This window comes from Gigantopelta aegis, chromosome 14 (genome assembly GCF_016097555.1).
Source record: "Gigantopelta aegis isolate Gae_Host chromosome 14, Gae_host_genome, whole genome shotgun sequence".
In the NCBI taxonomy this organism is placed as follows: Eukaryota; Metazoa; Mollusca; class Gastropoda; order Neomphalida; family Peltospiridae; genus Gigantopelta; species Gigantopelta aegis.
In genome coordinates, this window is record NC_054712.1 from 58,244,176 (window position 1) to 58,256,400 (window position 12,225).

The 12,225-nt window shown below is 39.0% G+C and overlaps 1 protein-coding gene across 1 annotated transcript in view; it reads left to right on the forward strand.

The window, feature by feature from the left end:
- The window catches only part of LOC121389362, a 152,001-nt gene extending 141,504 nt beyond the window's left edge, over positions 1 to 10,497 (forward strand). The window contains exons 71-77 of the mRNA XM_041520957.1: positions 2,421 to 2,590; positions 3,134 to 3,184; positions 5,423 to 5,476; positions 6,139 to 6,256; positions 7,768 to 7,868; positions 9,943 to 10,057; positions 10,274 to 10,497. Of these exons, the coding sequence (XP_041376891.1) occupies positions 2,421 to 2,590; positions 3,134 to 3,184; positions 5,423 to 5,476; positions 6,139 to 6,256; positions 7,768 to 7,868; positions 9,943 to 10,057; positions 10,274 to 10,400 (736 nt within the window). The 3' untranslated portion in view covers positions 10,401 to 10,497. The remainder of the gene's footprint in view (positions 1 to 2,420; positions 2,591 to 3,133; positions 3,185 to 5,422; positions 5,477 to 6,138; positions 6,257 to 7,767; positions 7,869 to 9,942; positions 10,058 to 10,273) is intronic.
- The last annotated feature ends 1,728 nt before the right edge of the window (positions 10,498 to 12,225 follow it).

The window sequence follows — 12,225 nt, forward strand, 5'->3', positions numbered from 1 at the left end:
TCTTTTTAACCCCAGACACTTTGAAAGTTGAATACACAATTAATTAGACAGTAATTTTGTCTCAGTCCCCATAAATATTTCTTGGATACAAGTGAAATGGATAAAAAAAAACCCATAATATCCTTGGACCTACCACAAGAACACGTATGGTGGGTTTTTTTTATGGAAGTATTAATATGATGGCAAATGTAATTTTCTGAATATTTGATTCTACAAATGTAGGTTTAGGATCATATATCTATAATTTTTAGATACTGAACTATGAAGAACTGTGAGAAAAGTTTAGTTGCCATCTTGAAAATCAAAACGGCTACCCTACACCTGAATTTAGAAACTGGCAGCAATAGTTTTCTTTGTAGGGGCCATTTATTTATTGGAAGTAAGCATGATTATACCAAACAATTTTCACAAAATTCATTTTTCTCGGGCCCTAATCTAGCTAGCAAAATTGAGCCTTTTTTCGCTGAAAGTCTGCTAAAGTCACTGAGTTAGCAGCAGTACGTAGTGAGAAGTTGAAGTCGCCATGATATTTGAACCAATTTAAAACAAATTTTGTCAGCACATATTGTGGAGATTGCGGTGACCTGTTGGACAAGAGTTGTTTAATTCTTGGCCAGATTAATTTCAGTAATGCCATAAAAAATACTAATTATTATTTTAACATAACAGCACATTAATTATCAATTACTTATTAATAATATTGTGTTTTAATGAAAATATTCAACTGTATTGCTTAAAAGATTTTAACGGATGTACATGTAGTAGTATTTGATAACGAAATATTATGATTCGAATAGAATGTATAATTCAGAAAGTTTGCACATGAATGTGGAACATTACAAAATGTACTGATACATGTTCTCTTGATCTGTTTTTATCACACTTCTCGTTTTCTCCTTGGAAAGGGAGTGGGGGAGGAGGTAGCCCAGTGGTAAAGTGTTCACTTGATGCACGATCGGTCTGGAATCGATCCCTGTCAGTGGACCCATTGGGCTATTTCTCGCTTCAGCCAGTGCATGACTGGTATATCAAATCCATGTTATGTGTTATGCTGTCTGTGGGATGGTGCGTATAAAGGATCCCTTGCTGCTAATCTAAAAGAGTAGCCCATGAAGTGGCAACAGCGGGTTTCCTCTCTATATCTGTGTGGTCCTTGACCATATGTCCAACGCCATATAACTGTAAATAAAATGTGTTTAGTGCGTCGTTAAATAAAACATTTCCTTCCTTCCTAGGAAGGAATAACATCTTCTACTTTTTTAGTTGGCGACTGTAGGGCAGTTTTATTGTACACTATGTGTTCCTGGGAACGGCTTGGTACTCTAGTTGTTGTGTTTCAGTGATCTGCTGTCCGGTCGTGAGTTCTACGCCAACAGTCACACATTAAAGTTTTATTGTACACTATGTGTTCCTGGGAATGGCTTGGTACTCTAGTTGTTGTGTTTCAGTGATCTGCTGTCCGGTCGTGAGTTCTACGCCAACAGTCACACATTAAAGTTTTATTGTACACTATGTGTTCCTGGGAATGGCTTGGTACTCTAGTTGTTGTGTTTCAGTGATCTGCTGTCCGGTCGTGAGTTCTACGCCAACAGTCACACATTAAAGTTTTATTGTACACTATGTGTTCCTGGGAATGGCTTGGTACTCTAGTTGTTGTGTTTCAGTGATCTGCTGTCCGGTCGTGAGTTCTACGCCAACAGTCACACATTAAAGTTTTATTGTACACTATGTGTTCCTGGGAATGGCTTGGTACTCTAGTTGTTGTGTTTCAGTGATCTGCTGTCCGGTCGTGAGTTCTACGCCAACAGTCACACATTAAAGTTTTATTGTACACTATGTGTTCCTGGGAATGGCTTGGTACTCTAGTTGTTGTGTTTCAGTGATCTGCTGTCCGGTCGTGAGTTCTACGCCAACAGTCACACATTAAAGTTTTATTGTACACTATGTGTTCCTGGGAATGGCTTGGTACTCTAGTTGTTGTGTTTCAGTGATCTGCTGTCCGGTCGTGAGTTCTACGCCAACAGTCACACATTAAAGTTTTATTGTACACTATGTGTTCCTGGGAACGGCTTGGTACTCTAGTTGTTGTGTTTCAGTGATCTGCTGTCCGGTCGTGAGTTCTACGCCAACAGTCACACATTAAAGTTTTATTGTACACTATGTGTTCCTGGGAATGGCTTGGTACTCTAGTTGTTGTGTTTCAGTGATCTGCTGTCCGGTCGTGAGTTCTACGCCAACAGTCACACATTAAAGTTTTATTGTACACTATGTGTTCCTGGGAATGGCTTGGTACTCTAGTTGTTGTGTTTCAGTGATCTGCTGTCCGGTCGTGAGTTCTACGCCAACAGTCACACATTAAAGTTTTATTGTACACTATGTGTTCCTGGGAATGGCTTGGTACTCTAGTTGTTGTGTTTCAGTGATCCGCTGTCCGGTCGTGAGTTCTATGCCAACAGTCACTCAAATGGCTGTTCTGTTCTTGGCTGGATTATGATTTCTTCAAAACAAGGATGTTCGTGGGAGACAACAAATGGACAAGGACCATCTTTCTTCTATGCACCTGGTTCGAACATGGTCGATTTTCAACAAAGTACGTATAGACTTCATATACTTCATTAGCTGACTTTGTCACTTTATGGTAACTTGTTCTAAGGTCGACGATTCACATCCTTGTTTTGGCTTCGTACACAATAAATATATAGCATATCTTATCGTAATTTAACTTGAAATCCATATTTCGTAAAAGGTACAATTTTTTAATCACACCATTTTCTTCAAACACATTCTGGTGCATTAGTGATGTTCTTGTCCGAAATTAACAAAAACCCATGAACCTGAATAACAACATGTATTCCTATTAGCGTCACTACCAATTAGGTTTGCAACTGAAACACTACGCATTTTTACATGGATTACAACTAACTTTGAGGGTAGAATGTTGGAAATACGTGGTAAAAAGATCTCAGGTTAGCACATTTTGCCCGAATATCTATCATTTTTGGCTGAATTTGAGGTTTTGTTTCAGTACTCCTGTACACATATGTCTGGTACTTAAATTAATGATTAAAGGTTTTGTTTTGCATATTGATGTGTATTGTTGAGTAACTTTCATGTTTTTGTTTCTACATTCTAGCTCAGCCTGGTTCAGGCGATGTCTTTGCTATTATGGCCCAGGGAGGAACTTGTGAGTCTGGTTTCATTAGAGGATTGGTCTATATATATACATGTAGTCTGTCCCATCATTCTATGAAAATGTTTTTGTAAATAATTTCAGTTTGGCTTGATGTAAGAAGAAAAGTAAATGTGTTTTGGAAACAACATAAAATATACTATTTTTGTGTACAATTAACAAATCAGTCGGATCAGCAATAAATAATTTGTAGTACATTCCATATAGTATGAAAAAAAAAGTTCCGAGTGGGACGGACTATATTTTAATTAATTAATTAGTTTAATTCACTTTTCTAAAGTCTCTGTGACTACTTCTAAGAATTGAAACTACTTATAATGTGATTCTTTTAGTAGTTGGATGTTGTGGAATTTTGTCTAGTTTGGTGTTTTCATTTTAAGTTTTATTTTCATGCTAATATCCAAGTAATTAAGATACAAGCACACTATTCATGGGCACACATTTTAACTATATACTGAAGGAAACACATGGTGTTTGAGGCCATGTTTCATGTTCTACTCTCACTAACAACTAATCACCAACCCTCTGCCCTGGACAGACAGCCCAAACAGCTGAGATCTGATTGGATATACATAACATCAAGCGAGCACTTTACAACTGGGCTACATTCCGCCCTGCTTTAAATATGATTTAAGCAATTATAGTGTAAATACCTGGAAACAAACAACACGATATCGATACCGGTTTTACACCTGAATCATGCATGTTCGCTGCACCAAAAAATATTGTTATTTGGACCCATTGGGATTTTCATGTTACAGCCAGTGCTAAAAACCCATGGTATTTGCTGTCCTGTCAGTGAGAAGCAAATGCATTCTCTTAAACACCATAATGCTAACATTAGTGCACCTGTCCTCAATTCACTGCTGCACCTGTCCTCAATCCACTGCTGCACCCACCCTCAATCCACTGCTGCACCCACCCTCAGTCCACTGCTGCACCCACCCTCAATCCACTGCCCTCAATCTGCTGCTGCACCAGCCCTCAATCCACTGCTGCATCCACCCTCAATCCACTCCTGCACCCATTCTCAATCCACTATTGCACAACTGTCAATCCACTGCTGCACCCACCCTCAATCCACTGCTGCACCCGCCTTCAATCCACTGCTGCACCTGTCCTCAATCCACTACTGCACCCATCCTCAATCCACTGCTGCACCTACCCTCAATCCCCTATTGCACACACCCTCAATCCACTGCTGTACCCACCCTCAATCCACTGCTGCACCTACTCTCAATCCACTGCAGCACCGGCCCTCAAACCACTGCTGCACCCACCCTCAATCCACTGTTGCATCTACCCTCAATCCACTGCAGCACCAGCCCTCAATCCACTGCTGCACCTACCCTCAATCCACTGCTGCATCCACCCTCAATCCACTGCTGCACCACCCTCAATCCACTACTGCACCACCCTCAATCCACTACTGCACCCATCCTCAATCCACTGCTGCACCCACCCTCAGTCCACTGCTGCACCCATCCTCAGTCCACTGCTGCACCCATCCTCAATCCACTATTGCCCCCATCCTCAATCCACTGCTGCACCCACCCTCAATCCACTACTGCACCCATCCTCAATCCACTGCTGCACCCATCCTCAATCCACTGCTGCCCCATCCTCAATCCACTGCTGCACCCACCCTCATTCCACTGCTGCACCCATCCTCAATCCACCGCTGCACCCACCCTCAATCCACTGCTGCACCAGTCCTCAATCCACTACTGCACCCATCCTCAATCCACTGCTGCACCAGCCCTCAATCCACTGCTGCACCCACCCTCAATCCACTGCTGCACCAGCCCTCAATCCACTACTGCACCATGCAGCCCTCAATCCACTGCAGCACCACCCCTCAATCCACTGCAGCACCACCCCTCAATCCACTGCTGCACCCACCCTCAATCCACTGCTGCACCCACGTGCCCACCCTCAATCCACTCTACACCCATCCTCGATCCACTGCTGTGCCCACCCTCAATCCACTACTGCACCTGCCCTCCATCCACTGCTGCATTAGCGCTCAATCCACTACTGCACCTGCCCTCCATCCACTGCTGCACCCACCCTCAATCCACTACTGCACCATGCAGCCCTCAATCCACTTTTTATGTCGCTAATATTTTCACTAAATTTCCACTAAATTTTAACATTGCTAATATTTTTTTGTTTACAGTATGTATTAATAATGATTTACCTAATTGTCTTCTTGTGGATATTTCTCCACAGGTGGGAGTATCAACACCACACCTGCTCCAGTTACAGGTTTCACTGGAACTACAGGTAAATACAGAAAAGACATTAAAAAACAGAAAGGAAACTCATATCAAAAATATAGCTTTTACTTCTCAGGGAACATTTTGTTCAGTATCGCATCGCGATTCACTACACAAGTTTCAGAGATCCCTACACAAGTTTTAAACACCAAACACTAGTTGCTAATCAATTTTTATTTCACTAGAAATATTCCTAGTCAAGATTTTGAAAACAAAATGTTCCCTCTTTCTGATCCAAAACAATGGCTGAAATTTATTTATTATATTGTATGGATTAGCGTGCCAATTCTGTCTTTTGTAAACAATTTGACAGATCTAATTGTCTGTGTTGTAGAGAATTAAAAACTGGACGACATTGCAAGGCTTGTGACACATACAAAAGTTGTAATATAATGTGACATGATGTAACATGACTTAATGTAGCGTAAGGTGATTCGGCCTGACTTGACGCACTGGCGTATCCATGATTTTAGATTTGGGGGTGGGGGGTGGGGGTGGGGAATGGGTGATCCACTATTAGAGGGGGGGGGGGGTTAACCTACACCATGTATGTACATGTATGTATATATGATTTTATAAAATTTAATACAATAAAACAAATAATTTGATTGGGGGGTGTGTACTGACGTGTTGTGTTAAAATGTAATGTTATGTAATGTTATTTCACAGGAGGTGTGTGTTTCTACAAGAACAAACTATACAAGGAGGGGGAGTCCTGGTCAGATGGGTGTGACTTTAACTGCACTTGTCTAATTGGACAGTCCGGAGTCTACAGATGCAGAGATTTGTATGTACTAAAGTTAAAGTTTGTTTTGTTTAACAACACCACTAGAGCACAATGATTTATTAATCATCGGCTATTGGATGTCAAACATTTGGTAATTTTTGACATGCAGCAAGGGATCTTTTATATGCACCATCCCACAGACAGGATAGCACATACCACGGTCGTTGATATATGTACCAGTCGTGGGCTGCAACGAGAAATAGCCCCATGGGCCCATCGACGGGGATCGATCCCAAACCAACTGCACATCAGGCTATATCCCACCCTGTGTACTAAGACAGGTCTTCATAGCAGTGTAGTGACGGTGGCGCAGAGTATGTAGGGGTGGGGAGATTTAGTCATTAGTTTACTTACATAACCACATTTCTTTGGGTTTTTTTTAGAAACACTGTAAGACCTAGGGGGCGGGATGTAGCCCAGTGGTAAAGCGTTCATTTGATGCGCGGTTGGTCTATGATCGATCCCCTTCGGTGGACTCACTGGGCTATTTCTCGTTTCAGCCAGTGCTCCACAATTGGTGTAACAAAGGCTGTGATATGTACTACCCTGTCTGTGGGATGGTGCATATAGAAGATCCCTTGCTGTTAATTGAAAAGAGAAGCCAATGAAATGGCGACAGCAGGTTTCCTCTCTCAATATCTGTGTGGTCGTTAACCATATAACCTTAAATAAAATGGGTTTAGTGTGTCGTTGAATAAAACATTTCCTTCCTTCCATGAGACTTCTGAGAACCCGACCCTAACTAGATAAACAAAGGGCCGACTCTTAATCTTTCTTGGTGTATTTTTATTAATTTGTGGGGTTTTTTTTAAATTTAATTTTTGTTTATTGCTATGTAGGTGAAAAGAGTACATACCTAACATTTTATTTGGACCTGTAGACATGATGTTAGTAAGAAAAACAAAAAATGTCAGCAGGTTCACTCAAACACAATTTGTTATAGGTCTATTAATTACAATATGAGAAAAAAAGTATCTGCATGTAAGCTTGTTACAGTGAGAATATAGGTGTAAACGATATGTAGTTGGGGGAGGGGGTTGGGAGTAAATATTGTGGGTGCCACATTATGTTTTTTCCACAGGTGTCGGTCTCTCAATATATACCATTTCATTCAAGTTATTTTCGTGCTTATATCCAATTACGGTTCAAGCACACTGTCCTGGGCATACACACACCTCAGCTATCTGGGTTGTCTGTCCAATACAGTGGGTTAGTAGCTAGGTGTTGAGAGCGAGAAATTAGGGTGTAATGGTTTTACAAATACCCTTCGAGTCATTGAAACTTGCTCTGGGTGGGAGCCGATTCTGGGCTGCGAACCCAGTACCTACCAGCCGTATGTCCGATGTCTTAACCACGACACCACTGAGGCCGGTAATATATACCACTGTATAGAGGCTTTGATAAAGTTACCTAAATACCTGTACCTACACGTATACACTGTAAACTGGTACGACAAATATCACATTTCTAATATGTCTGCATTTGTGTTTTGTTTTGTTGTTGTTTTCCAGATGTCCAACCTACACCAAACTGCCACAACAGTGTACTCTGATAAAGAAACCTGGCGAATGCTGCTCTACACCCAAATGTCCTGGGCAAAATAACAACTACAGTATGTAATTTATATTACAGGCTATAATAACTACAGTATGTAATTTATATTACAGGCTATATCAACTGCAGTATGTAATTTATATTACAGGCTCTAATAACTACAGTATGTAATTTATATTACCGGCTCTAATAACTACAGTATGTACTTTATTTTACAGGCTATAACAACTGCAGTATGTACTTTATATTGCAGGCTGTAACAACTGCAGTATGTACTTTATATTACAGGCTGTAACAATTGCAGTATGTACTTTATATTACAGGCTGTAACGACTGCAGTATGTACTTTATATTACAGGCTGTAACGACTGCAGTATGTACTTTATATTACAGGCTATAACGACTGCAGTATGTACTTTATATTACAGGCTATAACGACTGCAGTATGTACTTTATATTACAGGCTATAACGACTGCAGTATGTACTTTATATTACAGGCTATAACGACTGCAGTATGTACTTTATATTACAGGCTATAACGACTGCAGTATGTACTTTATATTACAGGCTATAACGACTGCAGTATGTACTTTATATTACAGGCTATAACGACTGCAGTATGTACTTTATATTACAGGCTATAACGACTGCAGTATGTACTTTATATTACAGGCTATAACGACTGCAGTATGTACTTTATATTACAGGCTATAACGACTGCAGTATGTACTTTATATTACAGGCTATAACGACTGCAGTATGTACTTTATATTACAGGCTATAACGACTACGGTATGTAATTTATATTACAGGCTAGAACAACTACAGTATATAATTTATATTACAGGCTATAACAAGTACAGTATGTAATTTATATTACAGGCTAACTCTGAATACAAGCCTACAGTCCGTCCCACAGGGAACGCCTTTTGTCATACTATGGAATTTACTACAAGTTATTTATTTCTTAGCTGATTGTTTTCTAAATTGGACACAAAAATAGTATTCTTATGTGAAATTATTTACAAAAAAACTGTTTGTAGGAGGATGGGACGGACTATAGGCTTGTATTGTTTTCATGATGTTCTGAGACCCTGTCTTTTATTCATGGTAGGCTTTCATGGCAGTTTTTCATAAACAAATTGGTTAACATACCGAGCCTTTAAAAAAAGAAAAACGAATAACAAAGTCAGTTGCCTTTTTCATATTCTTTTGTTTAGAGATTGTGTGGTGCTGAAGAATAAGGTTATTATATATTGCTGTGTTCGCCATGTCATTACAGGACATGGCAGCAGAAATGATGAGTATTATAAGACAAGGCTTTCCAAGTCATAAGGTCAAAATTTCCACCACCAAGGGTGAACTATATCCCACATGACCGTATATGATGGATTCTTTTTCTCTAATCTTTTCAATAAATAAACTATTATTTTACACAGACAGATAAAAATGGCTGAAAAAGTAACTATATTATTTGACCATTTTATCATAAATCAGCCACATTATCGTATTTGCCATGTTTGTTTCATGTGTTAAATATAATTTAACACTACAAATCAACAAGATAGCTTTTATAATGAAGGTTTTAATAACAAAAATATCTATTTAAAATTGTTGTCCAGTGACCTCACATTAATATGATGTCATATTACCAGCAACATCATATTAAGCACATGCAAGTGATATCCCATGTGAGATAGAAATTTCTTACAGTATTACAGGTGTTACTAAACATATACATGTATTCATTTCTTTCTTTTTATTCAGTGAGAAAGGAGTGGAAGATGTTAATTGTTTTTGTATTTGTTTTGAATCTTGAAAGAATTTTCTTTTCATCTTAACCAGACCTCAAACTAATGACATTTCCCCCTTACGGAAGTAGACTGGTCCGAACATCCCAACCTTACAGAAGTAGACTGGTCCAAACATCCCAACAGCCAATGAAATGGCTTAAAAACATTTCAGTTAGTCCTCTGCTTGCTGTTCTGTTCATGTGATCAAAGCTTCCTTCATTCCCTGACCAGTCTATTATCTTAGGAGGAATATGCCATTAGTTTGAAATCAGTTTTTAAAGTATTTTTGAAAAGAGTAAACAATCCTAGTTTTGTACTCTCTTTTTTTGTCGTTTCAGATTCCTGCTTTTACAAAGGACAGAATTATGCCCAGGGTGCCACATGGGATGATGGGTGTGACTTCAAGTGTACTTGTGAAGATGCTAGCAAGGGATTTTATCAGTGCAGATCAAAGTAAGGGTTTATATTTACAAAACTCAAACTTCGCTACATGAAGAAACCCGACGACCCTATGCGAATCGAAGCCAAACTTTAATGCCATGACTGGACTAGGAGAATCATCAAAATAAAGTTCTGTGGCATCAGATTTAGTTAAAATAGATGTGTATTTTAGACACAGTAGCTGGTCACCATTTGGTCGTTGATCAATATCTTCTTCCTTTCTTACAGGTGCGTCCAATGGCAACTGCCCAAACAATGTACAATGAAAGCACCGCCAGCGGGGAAATGCTGCCCTGTTCCTTCCTGTCCACCCTCGATTATCATCACCTACCCGGATAATTATGTAGCTGAGTAAGGGGAAAAACACCTTCAGACAATGTTTGTTTTCGTTGTTTTGTACTCAACCACACAACCAGGTTGTATATTGTTATGAATAAAATGTATTTTTCTTATCGCTTGGTTAATTTAGTTTTCACTGTGTATTGGTACTAGTTAGGTGGCACATAGCACAGTGGTAAAGTGCTCACTTGATATGCGGTCGGTTTGGGATTAATCCCTGTCAGTATTTGTCGTTCCAAGCAGTGCGACAAAGGCTGTGGTATGTATTATTCTGTCTTTGAGATAGTGCATATAAAACATCCCTTGCTACTGATGGAAAAAATATAGTGGGTTACCTCTAAGAGTATGTCTCAAAATCACCAAATATTTGACATTCAATAGCTGATGATTAATAAATCAATGTGCTCTAGTGGTGTCGTTAAACAAAACAAACTTCTGGTACTAGTTAAGTATTTTATTTTATTTTTGTGTTATTATTTTTATTTTATTTTATTTTATTTATTTGTATTTTTTATTAATTAATTTTTTTTTTTTGGGGGGGGGGGGGAGAGAGTATTTTTGCCCGAATTAAATGAAAATGCCTGAATTTGCAGAACAACATTTGTTGATGTTATTAGGATTTCTACCAAACGGCTGTATATATGTAGGGTTTCAAACCATTACTCCGCATTTTCACATGGATTACAACTAATATTATCAATAGAATGATGAACAGGTCTCGGGGGGGGGGGGGGGGGGGGGGGGGGGGGGGGGGGGGGGTTCAGTTGCTTTTTTGTATTATGTAGTTATCAGCTTTGAAGATTTTTTTTTTTATATATATAACCAACCTTTTGTTTGGTCACTATTATTTAACACCAAATTCTGTTGAGACGCGTTCTCATTATGTGATTAGTTGTACTGAAAAGACTTATATCGGAACGACTTATACAGTCTTATACATTCTCATTTTTGTAGGGTTCACAAATCAAATGCTGTAAGTCGGAGTGATTAATCGCTTCATGAAAACTCCGGCTTCAAAGGGACATTCCTGAGTTTGCTGTATTGTAAGATGTTTCCGACTAATAAAATATTTCTACGATTAAACTTACATATTAAATATATTTTCTTATTTAGAATATCAGTGTCTGTATATTCAATGTGTTTCTGGTCGTCTTAATATTTGTAAGAAGCCCAAACTGGATTTTGTCTTCAAATAATTGCGTATGTATGAACAAATATATTTTAGGAAATAAAATGAAATTTAACCTAGTACAAATATTAGAACGATCAGAAACATGTTTAATATACAGCCACTAATATTTTATGCAGAAAAATATATTTGATTTGTAATTACAATCGTTAAAAAGTTACTGTTAGTCGATAACATCTTTAAAAAATTGCAACAAACTCAGGAATGTCCCTTCAAGGCATTTCTTTCAGACGATAGCACTACACAAAATGTGACACACCGTCAGAGCACACGGACCGTGCCCACTCTGAACCAGAGGATTCTTCTTTGGAATAAACGAACGAGTCAAGTATGTGTGGCCTATGTGAGCACGACGCAAGACTATTTCATCATTCATGCACCGCCTTTAGGAGGTCTGCCATTTCAGAGGACTTTCTTAACAAAATGAAGATTGCTCGGTAGTAATGTAAATAAGATAAAACGTTGTCCAGATTCGTGCATTTTCGTTTAATTCAGGCAAAATTAGACCCCCACCCCCAACAAAAAATGAAGCCCATACGCTTATGCCGCCAAGGCACAGAGAGGACCCAACAATAATAAAATTCACAATTGTAATAAACCATTCAATGACCACACACACACACACACACACACAAGTATATACATGGCAGTA